The sequence below is a fragment of the Podarcis muralis genome, chromosome 2, assembly GCF_964188315.1.
Source record: "Podarcis muralis chromosome 2, rPodMur119.hap1.1, whole genome shotgun sequence".
In the NCBI taxonomy this organism is placed as follows: domain Eukaryota; kingdom Metazoa; phylum Chordata; class Lepidosauria; order Squamata; family Lacertidae; genus Podarcis; species Podarcis muralis.
Window position 1 is genome coordinate 106148957 of NC_135656.1, and position 18590 is coordinate 106167546.

General features: G+C 49.5%; 1 protein-coding gene across 2 annotated transcripts; it reads right to left on the reverse strand.

Moving 5' to 3' along the window:
* Positions 1-1634: 1634 nt before the first annotated feature.
* SH3BP5L (SH3 binding domain protein 5 like) lies at positions 1635-18015 on the reverse strand. 2 transcript variants are annotated; one of them, XM_028720008.2, is made up of 7 exons: positions 17946-18015; positions 15214-15876; positions 10537-10599; positions 8771-8899; positions 6299-6460; positions 4439-4612; positions 1635-3324 (listed from the first exon to the last, which is right to left on the reverse strand). In XM_028720008.2, exons 2-7 carry the CDS (start codon positions 15427-15429, stop codon positions 2923-2925), a joined length of 1146 nt encoding a protein of 381 aa, XP_028575841.2. In that variant the 5' UTR covers positions 15430-15876; positions 17946-18015; the 3' UTR covers positions 1635-2922. The 2 variants fall into 2 exon arrangements, with proteins under 2 accessions (XP_028575841.2, XP_077776581.1); XM_077920455.1 differs by lacking the exon at positions 17946-18015 and adding an exon at positions 12607-12733 and having other exon boundaries at positions 15214-15354.
* Between the last annotated feature and the right edge of the window lie 575 nt (positions 18016-18590).

Genomic DNA, 18590 nt, shown 5'->3' on the forward strand with positions numbered 1-18590 from the left:
CACTCCTCACCTGCCCTGCTTTGCACCTTCCTCACGTCTTTGTCGGACTGGACTATGCCCTTGAACTCTGAACAATTCCTCTGATGTGTCATTGTGAAGAAGTGACCCTACTTTGTAAAGGTGAAATTCGCATTTGCTGCTCCACCCGTTATTGTCTCTGGCCCCGCCCATCACTGCCATGTGGCCCCCAGAAGCTCATGTGGCCCTCGGACTGAAAAACGTTACCCTTTTGTAAATACTGATAGGCGATACGCTGCTTCACCGAAGAGGGAATCGCCCTGTCCGGAGGAACTGTTGTTTGGCATGTCAAGTGATACATATTACAGTGGTTGGAACATTTTTGCTTGAGGAAGAATTTGGGGTCCTCCTTGCACTTATGCCCTCTTCCGAGCAGTTTGAGACGAGCCCCCGTTTGTTCCTCAAAGGATGTAGGAAGATGGGGTGGACTGCCGCATCCTAAAGCTGCCTTGAGACTTCACCCAGATATTTCAATGTGGGGACTAAAACAAATAATTTATCTGTCCGCTCATCAGGAACATCCCAAAGGTTGCAGCTGGAATTATGGACCAGGCTCTCTCTGTGAGAGAGGCCACTGAGGTGTTAGTGCTGCAATATTAGGAGGCAAATAACAGTGATACTGAGATTTCTATATTTTATTGTATATGCTCCTTTGCTTTTGTCACACACACTCATCGCCCGTACTCCCAGATCAACCTGGAAATGTCATTCTATTGCTTTTGTGGAGAACACTGTGCTTATTTGGGTGTGAAATGCAATGAACCTAACATCTTGTGCGCTTCATTAGTTCCTTCCCTTTGGGAACAAGACTGGAAGTTTGTTATACAACCAGGACTGATTAAGAATGCTTTTGTGCAGAAACCGGAAGGTGAAGGTGGTCTTCTAGGGAGGGCAGGGGTAATTTCAGAAAGACATGAGCGAGCACAGAAACAGAGCTATTTAAAGAAAGCTCAACAACGGTGCTGCATAAGAATCGGGTTGCAGGATTTGTGTCAGCAAACTCTTAAGTATACGACAATATATGAATATATTTTTACTGCCGGGGGACTGGGGAGAGGTGTTTGAAGGATTTCCTGCACCAAGTGCCAAAACAATTTGCCTGGCTTTGGGCACCTTGACTTGGTGGGTAGGCAGTGCAATGCAATGCATTCTCAGGAAATCGTTTCTTAGGTGAGTGTTTGCATAATGAGTCGATGATTTCCATTTATTCCTATGGGAAAATTTTTAATGCATTCCCCACCATAGAATTTCAACCCCAGCATGAGGGGGGTGGGAACCAGGAAAACCCTCTGAAACCTTGCAAAAGGCAAACAAGGAGGAAATGCTGTCATTTGTCTGATCTATCCCCTTGCCTCCCCTTCCCACCTCGTGGTTTCTGCCAAAATGACTGCACACACAAAAGTGAGACTCGTTTAAGTTTGCTTATTTGTTTACAGTACTACATGCAGGTCTGGCTGTTTGGATTTCTGAATCTGTGGTGTGTATAGCGAGGTTTGGGTGTTAATTCAAGTTTGGATAAGTGAATTTGTGCATAATGAGCGACTGAATATGGGCTCTGTGTGCACTTGGCAAAAAACAAAACACTTGGCAAAAAACAAAAAGAGAGAGAGGAAAGGTTCTTTTGATAGGGCATAAACTTTACTTTAAATAAAATACACATCAGAAGCCGGTCATACAAACACCCACGCGCACACACACAGAATCGCTATCAGGCTGCCTCAAACCAGCAACTGGTTCTCATCACAGCCAAGGTCTAGCAAATTTGTTCTGAGAGGCCAAAACCGCCCCCATCCCCAGAAAACAGAGACACGGGGGCCTGTGGAGACCACTGAGGAGGGAGAAGAGAGAAAGGCTTTCCAGACCCACCTTTTGCTACTTAAATTAGTGCAAATGTCATCGCCATGGAGCAAAAGTGCCTCCCATCTTTTGACTGGGGCAAACAGGGATGTACCAAGTGGGTTAGATAGGTAGGAGATGTCTCAATGGAGGGAGGCTCCCGCCGCCTGTCTTCTCTCGTGGTAGCGCTGAAAGGCACCCTCAGGCTGCCAGCCTCTCTCCCCAGCTACTGCACCGAGAGCAGGTCACGTGTCTACACGCTGGATAAGCTATAAAGAGACTGGTGCCCGTCGTTATATATCTGTTGCTGGGGCGAGATAAATGAATGGCATGCCTCATTTTACTGTAGTGTATGTCAAAAAAAAAGCCCCATAGGGAGCGCAAGAGTCCCGTTTCTTTTTTTAAAAAGGATATTTTTCTATATCGCAGTCTGTGGTGGCAATCCAATGAAAGCAGACTGGGGAGGTTCTCTAAAATGCAGAGGTTTTTAAAAAGTCGTCTTCTCAACACCTACTCAGCCACCCAAAACAAATCATGTAAAAAGAGAGAGAACGAAACAGCAGCGTTGTTTACTTCCTGCATCCTTCCCTGCTTTTCTTCCCTCTGTTTCAAGCGCTCCAGCCCACCTGGAGAAAGATGATGGCGTCGCTAATAAGCCAACAAACCTAAGGTGAAATGTGCAGGGGCGCAGAATTGTCCCCACCATACAGTGCTCCCAGGAAACAGGTGCATGCTGGTAGGGAGGGGAGGGGGAAAATAAGGGGCGGGGGAAATGGGGGCTCGGTGAATGGGGGCCAGCAAAATGCTCGAAGTTTCCAAGCAACTGGGGCTTGGGTGCGCAGAGGACGGCAGGGCGTCTGGGTTGCGCCAAAGGCTGCAAACTGCGGGGGAAATTCAGCCCCATGGGCCGCAATTCAGCAGACGGGCCCAGCGTAACCAATGCGCTCCCAAGACCTGCCTTTCTCTGCATGATCATTCCTTTCGTGCCCGACCCCGCCTTCCCCCCATTTCCACAGGAGGTCGGGGGCGAAAGGGACTGCGGCAGAGAGCGGGGGTGATGGGGGCACGTCAGAGGCTGATGCTGCGGTGGTGCTTGAAGGGGTGGGGCTGGGCTTCGCGGCGCTGCTCCCGCTCCTCCAGCTCGTCGCTGTTGAGGCTGGCGGCGTCGGACAACCCCAGCAGGTGCTCCACCGAGTCGAATTTCTGCAGGTCGGAGGCAATGGTCTGGAAGCTGAGGACTGAGAGCGTGTCGGCGGAGGCGGACGGCTCGGGGGGCAGCGCCACCGCCCCGTAGAGCAGCGCCGGGCTGGCCTCGGCGCCCACCGGGGAACCCCTCCGGCCGACCAGGCGCTGGAGCCTCCGGGCGTGGATCTGTTCGCTGATCTGCTCCAGGTTCCGCAAGGCCACAGAGTAGCGCATCTTGGCCTGGCCCACCTGCTGCTCCAGGGACGTCACCCGGGCCTTGTGCTCCTGCACGGCAGGGAAAGAACAGGTGAACCATTAGGCCAACATGCACACCAACCAGGCTTTTTTTAAATTTTTCTGGAAATGATTTCAATTTATTTTTTTTTACTTTGACAAAATAATACAGTGGTACCTCAGGTTAAGTACTTAATTCGTTCCGGAGGTCCGTTCTTAACCTGAAACTGTTCTTAACCTGAAGGAGCACTTTAGCTAATGGGGCCTCCCGCTGCCGCCGCGCCGCCGGAGCACGATTTCTGTTCTCATCCTGAAGCAAAGTTCTTAACCTGAAGCACTATTTCTGGGTTAGCGGAGTCTGTAACCTGAAGCGTATGTAACCTGAGGTACCACTGTAATCATAAATAAATAAGAATAAAAATGTGTACCTCACCCACAAGACCATTCCATTGTAACTATCCAACCTCCCAAAATTTCAACACCTCTTGCGATGGTTTGACCCCTTTCCATTTTAACAGGACACATTCTACAAACAGCTTCCATGTCTTCTCAAACTCATTCCTCCTGCATATTCCACGTCCTGCCTTAATGGCATGGGTTAATTTATCATTAATAGCTGTACCCCACACCTCTTTATACCATTCTTCTATTTTATATTCTGCTTGCCCCTTCCACTTCCTAGCTGTAATAATTTGTGCAGCTGTCAATAAATTTATGAGCGAGTCCTTCACAGCCTGCGAACCTTCCACTCCATTGTAAATTGATAATAATGCTACCTCTGGACTTTCGATCAGCTTTAACCCGGTGATTTATTTCTGTTATCTCCTTAAACACCCTTTGCCAATAAAAAATAAAAAATGTACATATTTACACCCCTGCCACATGTGAACATAATTCCCTGTTTCCTGGCATCCCCTCCAACATAACACCAAATATTCCTTGCTTGTTTGATTTAATCTGACTGGTGTTAAATACCATCTCCAAACTAATTTATAATAATTTTCTTTTCTTCTTATAGACAACATTTTCAACAAACCAGGCATTTAAACCCTCAGGCACCCACTTTAAACAGTCGCGGCTCCCCCCACCAAAGGATTCTGGGAGCTGTCGTTTGTTAAGGGCTGCCTGGCTGGGGAGAGTCCTAGGACCCAGAGGAAGGTCTCACCTCAAGGATTTGGTTGAACTGGGCCTTCAGCTCAAAGTAGGGCTTGCTCTTCACAATGACCCGCTTCAAGGACTTCTGCAGCGACTGCACCTTGGCCTCGGCCTGCTGGCAGAGCTGGGTGACGCGCTGGTGCTCCCGTTCGCTTCGCAGGCGCTCCTCTTCGGCCTCGTTCACCTGAAGGGCGGGAAAGGGGCAAGTCAGAGTGAGGATGCTCTCTAGGCCTTGAAAGCTCACACTGGGAACAACCTCCCATCCACTCTGCCGTCACTTTGTCTTCCCCAGCAACCAGTTCTTTCCCTCTTCCTCTATTTTTTTCCAATTTTTTTTATTAATTCTCCAAAATTTTAAACTAACAAACAAACATACATCATAACTGTACTTAATCCAATCTTAATAACATTGTTAAGAGACTTTCTCAAATTCCCTTGACTGAATTTCATTATATATCATTGTAACGGATTTCCAGAACAAAATCTCATAAAATTCATTTAATCCTCTTAACACCTTTGTTTCTTTTCATCTTTGCTTTAAACATAATATTCTATAACTTCACATATTTAAATCCTTAGCCTATCTATTTTTTTTTTTTTGCAAGTATTTCTAATTAATTTATCTTAGCATATTTCAGTAAAAAATCTTTGAAGTTCTTCCATTCTTCCTGGTGCTCCTCCTCCTTCTGGTCACGGACTCTTCTGGTCAGGTTGGTTAGCTCCAAAAAGTCCATCATCTTCATCCGCCATTCTTCTTTCCCTCTTCCTCCAGTTGGCAGAGATGCGAGTGGTGTGTGGACTCTCCCAACCTTACTAACTTCAGCCCTGTGTGTACCTGAAGGTGCATCTCCACCCTCATCGCTCAGCCTGAACACTGAGATCCAGCTCCAAGGGCCTTTTGGTGGTTCCCTCACTGCAAGAAGTGAAGCTGCAGGGAACCAGGCACAGGGCCTTCTTGGTAGTGGCACCCGCCTTGTGGAACACCCTCCCGTCAGATGTCAAGGAAATAAACAACTATCTGACTTTTAGAAGACATCTGAAGGCAGCCATGTTTAGGGAAGTTTTTAATGCTTCATCAAGAATTGGCTTTTTGTTGGAAGCTACCCAGAGTGGCTGGGGCAACCCAGTCAGATGGGCAAGGTTTAAGTAATAATAATAATAATAATAATAATAATAATAATAATAATTACTACTACTACAGTGCGTTGGATGGTATGGTCTGTATCCAGCGGCGTAGTGGCAAATTCAGGAGTGCAGGGTCTTTTTATGATATTCACAGCCAAGCCCCCTTCTAAGATTAGACAATAATCTGATAATTATACAGTAACAATGAGAGGTGCCCTGCAACGATCAGTGCAGATCTCCATGTGTTGCCTTTCAGCTAGATCTGCTGTTTTCTGTGAACATACACAGGCACATGATTTGGAGTGCTCCGTATCTTCCTTATCCGTATCTACCTTAAGAGTGCTCTGAGCTACGTTTTCCACGAAGGTCCACTGAACGTCACAGAACTCGCACACCGTTGTCTTGAAACTGAAGCACATTGCGCTTCCGGTGTCCCCGAATCCTAGCTTTGGGGCATCCGATGACTAAAAAGCTCTCCTTCCATGCTGACTGGGTGGCTCTAAGACGCTGGAGACAGGGACGGACCCTGCTCCAGAAATAGCAATGGGCCTTCAACCTCCCATGACTCCAGACCACTAACCTATTGGGGGACTTGCAGGGCCACCATCAGCCCTGAATCTGGCCAGAGTACAGCTGCCACCATCCCTGAGTGTTGACTTGTGCTGGCTGGGGGCTGATGGGAGACAAGAGTCTGGTGACATCTGCAGGGTTGCAGATTCCGAATCCTGCAGGCCTTCCCCCTCACCTTGCACGTAGCGTGGTTGAGCATCTCCTGCCAGGTTGGGTCCAGCCTGTTTTTGTCGGCCATGACCCCCTGCTCAGCCACGAAAACCATCTCCCGGGCCGCGTTGTGCATGCTGACGGCTCGCTCGTACCGCAGGGCAGCCTTCTGGGTCTCTTGCTGTGCCTGTAGTGAGTGGAGGAGAGAAACGCAACACAAACAAACATTCCATTAAAAATCCCCCAAGCTTTTGTTTCCCCCCAGAACACACACACACACACCCTCTCCCCTTGTTTTAAGCACTCCCTCGCCCCAATTCTCTCTCACACACTAGCTAGAGCAGGGGTAGCCAATGTGAGGCCACCTCTGGGTGCTGTTGGACTCCAACTCCCATCAGCCCCAGTGGTCAGGCATGATGGGAGCGGGAGCCCAACTACATCCCAAGGGCACCACATTGGCCACCCTTGACGCAGAGTTATAATCAGAGAGGAGGGAAAGGTGGAGACTTGAAACACGCAGGGAGAAGAATTGCACAGTGCAGCTCTTGCTGGCATGTACCACTTCAGACACGGAGGTGGCACGTTCGACTGCTCCCTTACTTTAAATAAAGCAGCTCTCTTCATATATAAAACTAGCGTATCAGAAAAGAGCCTGCAACAGAATACCTCTTTGCTGACAGGCAGTGTTAGAAATTAGCCAGGCACCAGGACATAGCTGTCAACTTACAGATTTGAAAATAAGGGATCAGCAGCCAAAATAAGGGATTTTCAGGGCACAGGTATGCTCAACTTCTGAGCCCCTCCGAGCCAAAGGCAGAAAGCCCAGCCAGCAGCCAAACAAAGCCTCAAGCGGTGGTTCCCACAGCGCAGCAACCCGGCAAAGGGGATGCGGCAAGGAAAACCACCGTCACCTCTCCGCTGGGAAGCGCTGAGCAAAGGCAAGTCCCCAGGCAACGCGGCCAATTTGATCAGCACAAGGCATGCAAGCTCCACCCCCCAGTCGTTCTTAGACTCCTTATTGGGTGAGCAACTCAGCCAAGCAACACAGTTGGAGCCTTCCTCCTCCCTGGCCGGCAGGGAGGGAGGGAGAGGAGCTGCTTCCTTTGAAACCCGGGAAATTTAAGGGACATCATCAATAAGGGACAGCAGTGGGACACAGCACTGGGATAAGGGACTTTCCCGCCAAATAAGGAACGGTTATGCGCCAGGAGCATTTTGCAACCAATTGCAACCATGCAGAGATCTCTGGATGCCAGGCTGGCGACTGGGAAGAAGGATCTGAAATATTTTCCTTGAAGTTTGAATTTGTTTTATTCTGGATTGTTTTATTTGATGTTTTAATGTGTGGTTAACCCCTTTTGAGATTTGTCCTTTAAAATATAAAGTGGTATAGAAACAAAAATTAATAAATAATAATAATACCCCATGGGGGGGGGGGACTCCATCCCACTGTGGTGACCGTAACCTAGGTTTAAAGTGCCATTTGGCAATTAGATTATATATCTGAGTTTCTAACACTGACAGGATAGGGTTTTAATTAAGTGCAAGTCAGCTATTTTGTTTTGTTTTGTATACAGTTATTCATGTTGACAGACACCCACATATCATTGCCACGTCATCCATTGACATTCATGTTATCTGAAGCTGCTAATTGTGGATTTTGGTCCTCCACACTGCTGTAAGCCACTCTGGACAGGATATGCCCAGCTGTTTAAAGCTGGGAACAGGATTACGTGTTGCTGATAGCATTGTGTTTACATCATTCCTCACAGGTAAAGAATGGGCCTTCTGCCAGAAGCAGCTCAAAAACCCAAGGTCCTGCCAAGAGCCTTTCAATCCATTCCTCCCCCGTGCAAAATAATTCATAAAACAGCTTAAATCCTGCTTATAAAATCAGTTGTCCTGTGGCAACTCCTTTTAGCCTCCAATCTTAGGTATGGGGGATGGACCAGAACAGGGGTCAGCAGCCAGTAGGAACCAGGCAGAATTTTGAGAAAGTGCCGTGGGCACCAGTCACAAAATGGCTACTGTGGGAGAGCGGCAACGCAAAATGGCTGCCATCTATAAAAACAGAAAGGCCCACAATATGGTGCGGGCCTCCCCGCCCAAAACAAATAAGGAAAAGGCACCTACGTCGGTCAACACTGTGCTTGCTCACAAGAAGCAGCTTTGGGTGGAAGGCTGGGTGTCCAATCCTGGCACCCAATTAAATATGAGCAAGTGCAAAGTGGCGTTCAATGCGCAAAACAGGAATTCAGAAGGAAGAGCAAACTAGTTCTGACACAATGTGGACTTTTAAGGGAATGTTTACTGAGACTTTTCATAGGGGCAGCTTCTTTCCACTTTTGACAATGACTTGTGGCTATTTGTGACACAAAATAAAGCTTAGAGAATTCCGGAACCCCCAAATCGGATCCTTTAAAGATTTATTGCTCTACAGCAGCCGAGGAATAGTGGCAACTTCAGGGGTGAAACAGAGGGAAATGTTAACAGATACCTCCTTGGCCAAGCGCCTGGCCTCGTAGTAGGGGCGTGCTTTCTCGATACAGTTCCCCAGCTGGGAGCCCTGAGCATTCAGCTTCCTGGCAGACTCCGACAGGATCCTCCGATACGTGGTACGGGCTTCCTGTTGAAACCAATGGCACAAAGTATGTCAGCGTTGAAAGAATCAGCCTGCATTAAATGCATGCTTAAGAAGGAATATACGGGTTGCTGCAGTGCCATGGCTGGCCCCACAGAGCTCAGGCGCTGCATCAGTCATATATGCACAAGGGCGGATCGCACAGGGGGTCTGGAACGCATGGCTACTTCGCACACCCATATCCGTGGGGCCCTGATGGAGGTGCACTGCTGGTGCACGAAGCTGCAGATTGCAAACAGGCAGCCAACACGACCCCATCACATTTCGACTAAATATCAGGAGGCGGCTTCCTAATGCTAGGCAGTGTTTGGCTGAGGAACAGACTGCTACTGGTTGTGGTGAGCTCTCCTTCCCTGAAGGCATTGAACTGCAGGCTGGACAGCTGCCTGTCAGAGATACTGCAGCTGCACTCTGCAGATCCTGCACTGAGCAGCGGGTTGGGCCTCCGAGGCCCCTCCTATGACAACCACAACTAATAATAATAATAATAATAATATTTTATTTATATCCCGCCCTCCCCAGCCGAAGCCAGGCTCAGAGCGGCTAACAACAGTAAAATAATACAGCATTCTAAAATCAATTTATTATAAAATCAGTTCAAATCAAATTGATGGCAACCATTGGGCTAGAGTTCTGTGAGGATTACCAAAAGAGGGGGTCAGACTGTGCCCTGGCCAAAGGCCTGGTGGAACAGCTCTGTCTTGCAGGCCCTGCGGAAAGATGTCAAGTCCCACAGGGCCCTGGTCTCTTGTGACAGAGCGTTCCACCAGATCGGAGCCAGAGCCGAAAAAGCCCTGGCTCTGGTTGAGGCCAGACTCTTTTCACTACAACAGGAATCTCTAACCACCAACCAGCCTTGAGACACGGGGCTGTAACTTATATTCAGAACAGACCCATTGAAATGAATGGACCTAATTTGGTCATGCTGATTGCCACAAGCACGGTAACCTTATTATATCCGTGGTCCTCTAAGTATGAGGCAGGTCTGTATGGGGAAGGATGAGCTGAAGACGACTCCAAACAGAAGCCAGAAAACAGAGCTTAAACCGAGTCGTACCTATTAGCTGATATTTTCCTTTTATTTTGTTTTTCCGCAATTATCTTTCACCCTCACATTAGTAGAGGGAACAAATTACCCCACACGAAAGGGCAATTTTCAGTGCAGTCCCTATACATTTAAGTAACTGCAGGGATAATTTCCCTCCCCAGTTCACTCTACCAAACGCGCCACGGGGCAGGCGGTGAGTGACACTGGGGACCCCTGCCTGCTGACTTGCCAAGGGATAAAGCAGCCTCCGTGGAGGGAACAGAAGGCAGGAAGTGTTCAAAAGAAGAAGAGGAGTTTGGATTTGATATCCCGCTTTATCACTACCCAAAGGAGTCTCCAAGCGGCTAACACTCTCCTTTCCCTTCCTCCCCCACAACAAACACTCTGTGAGGTGAGTGGGGCTGAGAGACTTCAGAGAAGTGTGACTGGCCCAAGGTCACCCAGCAGCTGCATGTGGAGGAGCGGGGAAACGAACCCGGTTCACCAGATTACGAGTCCGCCACTCTTAACCACTACACCACACTGGCTCTCAGCAGTGATGTTGAAATTGCTTTGAGGGTACTGCCTTACTCACATCCAGCTGCAGCTCCACTCGATTGATCTCTTCGTTGGCCTGATTGAGGTGCTCCAGCTCCTCCTGTGGTCAGAGAGAAAGGCAGACTGAAGAGACAGGCACCGGCAAAGTGAAGGAGGACACATTTGTACAACTTCCACCCCTTCATCCCCTGAACCCTTTCCTAGCAGGCTTATAAGAACCCAAGAGAAGTGGCTGGATCCAGCTACTGGCTCATCCTAGTCCAGTAACCAATGGGACGCCCGGAAGCAAGACATGACTGCTACAGACTCCCCTCTTGCAATAGGGACGGGGGTGGCGCTATGGTCTAAACCACTGAGCCTAGGACTTGACAATCAGAAGGTCAGCGGTTCGAATCCCCGTGACAGGGTGAGCTCCTGTTGCTCTATCCCAGCTCCTGCCAATCTAGCAGTTTGAAATCACGCCAGTGCAAGTAGATAAACAGGTATTATTATTACGATTATACTCAGTTTACTGCCTCCAACAGTGGAGTTGGAGTGTGGCCATTGTGGTGAGTAGCTATTGACAGCCGTGTCTCTTTTTGTGCTCATGCTCTTAAGTGGAATGGGAAAGAATGTGTTGATTTCTATATTTTCTCGATGAGCACTTATTTATTTTTATTATTTTTATTAATTGTCATCGTGGCCCAGTTTCATTTCTGTTTTTATATTTGGCTTTAATCCTTTTGTGTGTGTGATTGCTATTTTTTATTATGTAAGATGCTCTGAGCCACTTTGGTGGGGAAAACAATATAATCAATGAATCCTCCTCCTCCTCCTTTTTAAAAGCCATCCAAGTTGGTGGCCGTCACTGCCACTTGCGAGAGCAAATCCCGCAGTTTAACTCTGTAACGCTTGAAAAGTGTCGGCATATGTACCTGGCACTACAGTGGTGCCTCGCAAGACGAAATTAATTCGTTCCGCAAGTTTTTTCTTCTTGCGAGTTTTTCGTCTTGCTATGCACGGTTTCTCATAGGAATGCATTGAAAATCAATTAATGCGTTCCTATGGAAACCGCCTTCAGACCAGGTCCAGGGACAGTCTGTCCCCCGACCTCTTCTGAAGGCTGGGGGGGGGGGGACAAGGGCTTTTCTTCCCACCCCCAGCATTTTAAAAAACCCCGGGACAGCGGAGGACTTCTCCGCTGTCCAGGGCGATCTTAAAATGCTGGCGGGCGGCATTTTAAAATCGCCCGGGACAGCGGAGGACTTCTCCGCTGTCCGTGGCGATTTAAAAGCCCCTGGGAAGGCAGGCAGGGGGGACAAAGACTTTTGCCCCCCGCCTGCCTTCAAAAGCCATCCGGGACAGCGGAGAAACGCGCTGCCTTTCTCCACTCTCCCGGGAAGGCAGGCGGGGGGGAGCAAAGACTTTCGCTCTTCTGGACCTCTTCTGAAGGCGGGCGGGGGGCGAAAGTCTTTGCTCCCCCCCGCCTGCCTTCAAAAGCCGTCCGCGATAGCGGGAAGCGCTTCCCTGCTATCCCGGACTGCTTTTAAAATGCTGGCGGTGGGGAGCAAAGCCTTTCGGCCCCCGCCGGCCTTCCTGGACCTCTTCTGAAGGCCGGAGGGGGGGGGGAAAGGCTTTGCTCCCCACCGCCAGCATTTAAAAGAGGTCCCCGGAGATTTCCCTATGGGCTTTCTTCTTGCGAAGCAAGCCCATAGGGAAATTCGTCTTGCGAAGCAACTCACAAACGGAAAACCCTTTCGTCTTGCGGGTTTTCTGTCTTGCGAGGCATTCGTCTTGCGGGGCACCACTGTACCTGTAAACACATGCAAATTGTCAGTCAGACAAAACCTGCATCCCTCACAATAAGTGATGGAAAATTATGTGCAGCTGCTTGCTGGACATATTCTGCTTAACAGATAGAGCATATGTATATATAAACTGGGGATCTAAGGCAGCAGAGAATGAATAGATGGAAAGAAAGGCAGGAAAGAAAAACAGTCAGGCCTCCGATTCCAGGCACACAGAAGGACTCAGGTTCAGTCTTGAAATCTCCGCCATCTTGGCAGTCCCATCAACCCCAGCCAGCATGGTCAATGGTCAGGATTGATGGGAGTTGTAGTCCAGCAACCTTTGGCGGGCCCACAAAAGGTTCCCCCATCCTTGACTTCAAGAATCTCAGGTAGCAGGGCTAGAAAACATCCTCCTGCTGCTAAAGTTGCAAAACAATGAAGCAGGGACGGAGCAATGGAGAACTTCTGAAACAACAATGGGACACTAGGTCAGCCCAAGGCATGATGGAGAACAGCAGCAACGGATAGGCATAATATATTACAAGGACAGGAAGAAACATTAGGGACAGAATAATTGCCACACACAGGAAGAACAAGGAGAGAGTCTGAATGCTTCGCCTGCAGGCATATAAATCATTTAACGTTGCATAAATCGTTTAATGTTGAATGGAAGATGTTAAAACTGCAGTTGCAATATAAGGGATTGTTATTTGGACTGGAGCGTAATTGAAATTTACGAACGCAGAAATAAAGTAAATCATCAAACCATCAATTCTAGCATGCGGAGTGAGGCCATCTAAATTGTATAATCTGGTATCTCAATGATTGGTATTATTAATTTGGCATTGTTATAATGAGGCTATTATTGGATTACGGTAATTGAAAAGTAATAAAATAATTATCAAAAAAAGAAAACATCTTCCTCACCTTGGGACACCCAAGATGCCAGGAAGTCTCAAGAGACAATGGAGTGTGCCTCTGGGGGCGAAGTCAAACCGCTGACTTAGCAGCACCGAAGTGACCTCCCTGGGGCGCAAGCCTGAGCAGTGTCTATGGAGGTCCTGAGCTGCCCAGAGGACAAGACCCCGCTCTCGGCCTCACTGATGTGGTCCAGAAAGCAGGACAATACATTTGGCACCTCCCTGGCTGCTGGAAGGAGACATACAAGACGCCATTCTGCACATGCTATAAAGGGAAGTGAGGGGCAGATGGGGCTCATCAACCTGGGAAGGTGGGAGAAGGAAAACTCTTGTCCTAAACTCCGCTGCCTTTTGGGTTATCGCTGGGAGAAGAAAAGGCTACGGAGTAAAACCCTACACAAATCCAGAATGCGGTCCCTACCTTCCACTGGGCAGCAGATTTGAAGCGTGGTACCCACCCACCCACCTGGGACACTGCTGGCGCTGTGGGTTAAACCACAGAGCCTAGGACTTGCCGATCAGAAGGTCGGCGGTTCGAATCCCCGCGACGGCCAACCTAGCAGTTTGAAAGCACATCAAAGTGCAAGTAGATAAATAGGTACTGCTCCAGCGGGAAGGTAAATGGCATTTCCGTGCGCTGCTCTGGTTCCGCCAGAAGCGTCTTAGTCATGCTGGCCACATGATCCGGAAGCTCCCTCGGCCAATAAAGTGAGATGAGCGCTGCAACCCCAGAGTCGGCCACAGCTGGACCTAATGGTCAGGGCTCCCTTTACCTTTATCCACCCACCAAATTTACTTTCCTCTCTGCAGTAGTGCCAAACGGCAAGAAGGGCTGGGGGAGGATGAGCTGGCAGCGCTCGTCACACCAGCCCAGGGGTTGCAATTGCTGATGGTTCTTAATGCCAGGCCTGTAAATAGCAATAAGCTCCCGTACTCTCCCCCAGAAATAGATGGATAAGGTGTTTTTCCTGGGGGAAATGTACCACTTGGAAAAGGGCAGGGAGCTTCCTGGTGGCTGAAGCATGCTGTTCCTGGCAACCCCATGATCACTGGATAGATAAGCATTTTCATCTGTAATTGCTTTCAGAATGTTTTTATCTGAAATGGTTTTAACTGTTTTGGAATGTTTCCGCCTTGTTTTTCCTCTTAAACGATGTATTTGCCTGCCGTCTTGGGCTCCTTGGGGAAGAAGGGCGGGGTATGAAAACCAATAAATAATCCTAATGGTCCCCCGTTCATCCCAGGACTGTAAATGGACCCACTTAGCTTCCACAGGGTTGCTGCGCTGGGTGGGTGCCAAGAGCCAAACTGACTGCTGCTTACTTTTGCTCAAAGGAATTTTTGCATTTACTAAAAGAAAAATGCTGGCAACTAGCCCTGAGGCAAAGGGGAAAAAACAAACACACTATTGGGCCATTCTGTTCCTGCTTGATTGGAAATGCTAAGTGGCTCGCTGGCAGAAGGGCCAAGAGGCGAGTCACAGTAGTTCAACTGGTTTCTGTCCACACTTTCAATACAGCCTTAGAGCAAACCAGATTGCAAGCTTACATGGAGCAATCCCCGAAGAACTGAATGGCAACCCCTCCCAGGCCTGCCATCAGGCAAGTGAATACAGGAAGAAGTAACTGGTTTCCAAGCACAATTCAAAGTGTTGGTGCTGACTTTTAAAGCCCTAAATGGCCTCGGCTCTATATACCTGAAGGAGCGTCTCCACCCCCATCATTCAGCCCGGACAGTGAGGTCCAGCTCCAAGGGCCTTCTGGCAGTTCCCTCCCTGCGAGAAGTGAAGCTACAGGGAACCAGGCAGAGGGCCTTCTCGGTAGTGGCGCCCACCCTGTGGAACGCCCTCCCATCAGATGTCAAGGAAATAAACAACTATTTGACTTTTAGAAGACAACTGAAGGCAGCCCTGTTTAGGGAAATTTTTAATGTTTGATTGTATATACTGGAAGCCGCCCAGAGTGGCTGGGGCAACCCAGTCAGATGGGCCGAGTACAAATTAATTAATTAAGCTATTTTTCTTACTTGGATGCGGGGGTCAAGCTCCTCCTCTTCCTCCTGCTCCTCTTCTTTCCTCTGGGAAGTTTTGGCATCACCGCTGCCACCGTCACAGATGGCTTCAGGCACGGGTGTCCTCTGCTCCTCTCCCTCTTCGGTGGGCGTCCTCAGCTCCCCGGGAGGTGTTTCCCGCCCATCACCCATGTTCATACCCAGCACCAACCTCTGGTCAGAGTCCTCCATGCCCAGCCTCCGACGCCCCTCTGCAGCCTCCTCACCCGGGCGGTTTGGCCTCCTCACAGAAACGCAGGCACCATTCTAACGCCAGGCCCATCCACAGAGCATTGGCACAGGGCTTCTGGGTTTGCAAAGATGCATTTGGCAAGGGAAGCAGGCGGAAATTACAGCGCTGGTCTGGAGAGCGATGGGGCACCCTCCAGGGACCACGCGCTGCCCGGAACGTTAGAAAGGATGCCAGGAGATTCTTTGAGGAACTTAAAAGGGCTTTAGTCCTGGAGGTGCTGAGAGAGGGACATAGCAGCAGTTGCTCACTCACGGAGGGGGTGGAGAAAATTCCCCACCAGGCATATCCTCCACCCCCTCATCTACAGCGCACCCTTAAGACACCTCCTCCAAGGCCGCATCCAGCAGCAAAGGCGAGAGAACGGAAGCAGTCAAGAACAGGCTGGGCTGGGGGAGAAATGAAAAAGGAGACTGGTTAACTATGCATATTGTAAAAAGGTAAAGGTAAAGGGACCACTGATCATTAGGAGCTGGCATACAGTTCCTGGGTCATATGGCCAGCATGACTAAGCCGCTTCTGGCGAACCAGAGCAGCGCACGGAAACGTCGTTTACCTTCCCGCTGGAGCAGTACCTATTTATCTACTTGCACTTGATGTGCTTTCAAACTGCTAGGTTGGCAGGAGCAGGGACCGAGCAACGGGAGCTCACCCCGTTGCGGGGATTTGAACCGCCGACCTTCTGATCGGCAAGTCCTAGGCTTAACCCACAGCGCCACCCGCGTCCCAATGCATATTGTAAAAGGCAGCAAACAGCAAAGCTACATCCCACTCGGCCAGCTGCAAACTCTGTGTGTGTTTACACATTTGCAATCTTATTCCGTTTGCGCCACAAATTGCAACGATACCTAGGAATTTAATTCGGACCTATGTACCTCTGGCACCTGAAAATGTTATTCTGGCTTCAACAAAAAGTGACGCAAGCATACAACAGAAGCCGCCCACCAGATCCATCTCTAGATAATCTCTTGCCACAATGGTTACATGCCACAATGAAGAACATTGCCATGCTTGCCACAACTGTAAGAGGTTTGTAGTGCTGCCAGAAATGTTTATTGCTTTCTTCTAGGCATCAACACAATGACAGCTAGGAATAGGAATAGGTTGTGGGAGAGGCCACAGGGAGCTTGCAGCCCAATGCATAAAATATTTCTAATCACGTTTAAATATTCAACAATTTGTTCCTGATCAGTGTTGATTCTCTCCCACCCTAAACAAATCAGTGTCCGAGATAGATAATCCACATTTTCCAGATTGCTAGATGCCAAGAATTCATTTCTAGGCTTCTGGGAACACATGTTGCCATAATAACTCTATTGTTCATGTGACTGGAGACACACAGCTCAGTCCTGTATCTACTGCTCCTAATCAACAGCACACAGTTCGTATCAGATCAGCTGTTTATTTATGAACACACATAGTGCCTGCTGGAGCTATCAGGACCAAGATCATTTGCCTGTGACCTAAACTGCTTCTCTCTTTGTGCGTTGTGAGTTGCAAGATCAAAACCGCATAAACTTCAGAGCTGCTTTCCTATAACTTTTGAAAGGCTTCTGATCATTATGGAAGATAAAGCAGTAAGAGACGGGACAAACATCCCACTGCCCTACTTGCCTAGAAACGACAAGCACCCTCATCACTACCCCTCAATTTCCTTTCTGATGCTACCATCCCTGCCCATCTTCAAATCCTTTTAAATCCTATGAAGCATTGGGCATGCCTCAACAGCCCTCTCCCCTGCAGAAGCAGAGTCCAAACATGTCTAATTGAACCAAGAGTATTTGCTGTGAGCCACCCAGAGTGGCTGGGGAAACCCAGCCAGATCGGCGGGGTATAAATATTAGTAGCACTAGTAGTAGTACTTCCCTTATCCACTCACTCCTGCACCTCCCCCAGTCCCGGTTAATATGTAGATTGTACGCTACTCGGGGCAGGGACCTGTCCTTATCCACCCCCCCAATCGCCTGCCAGACATCATAAACACTGGCAGCACCGTATGGAAACGGTCACTTGCTGCTGCTACCTTTCGCCTTCAGCTGCGCCCTATGTGAAATCAATTAGCCATTATTATTATTATTATTATTATTATTATTATTATTATTATTATTATTATTAATTTTGCGGCACTCTCCGCTTAAATAAGGGCTTATTTCCTCTCCGGGGGCTGAACTCCCTTGCCAGTACCCCTACCACCCGGCGGCCGGTCGCTCCCTCGGCGGAGGCGAGGAAAGGGAGGCTGCCAGCGCCCAAGAGACCACCACCCCGCTTTGAACCCGGGCTCGAGCTGCCATCGCCCTCCTCTCCCCGCTGGGCCTCTACGCGCCGCCTCCAGCGGGGATCCCCTCCCTCTTTTGCGTCGGCCTCCGGGTTCCCCTCCCGGGGAAGTGCGCGCAGGGAATCCGGAACCACGGGGCACCCCCCAAAAAATGTATTTTTTAAAAAAAATCGCTCTATTTACCTCCAGCTCCAGCTGCAACCTCCTCCAACCCCCGCCCAAGCGGAAACGGAAATCCTTCCTTCCCCGCCCCCGACCCCAGGGAAACCACCCTTCCCTTGCGCCCGGCCCTCGTCCGTACAGCATGGCGCTCTCCATGTCTCCAAACAGGGCGGCCGTTTTTGCGCAGCGCGCATTTCAGCGCCCGCCGTGGGATCTTTGGGGAGGGGAGGGGGTCTCCAGACAGGCGCGGGACGGGATTTTTTTGGGGGAAAGGTAGGATATTAGGCTTCCAAAGGACGGTTTGAAGAGACCCGCCGGGAAGCGCCATGTTGCGTTACGGACAAGGGAGGCCCGGGAAGCTGAGCTGGGCGCGCAAGGGGTTTTTCCACGCAGCCCGGCCGCCTCCGCAAGATGGCCTCGTGCGCCTGCAAGGGGACCCAATCGCACGGTGCATTTTCGTGCTGCGAGGCCGGAGGGTTTTTCTTTTTTCTTTTTTAAGGCCATCGGAGCCGGTTAAGCTTGCCTCTGAGCAGCACCCTTAGGATTGAACTGCGCGTTGAGGCCGGGCAATCGGCGGCTGAGGCTCGTCGTGGGATCGGTGCTCTGGACCACGAGCAAAGCTGGTCTGGTTTGGTTTGGCTAGCTCGCTTTTCTGCATAAAGAATG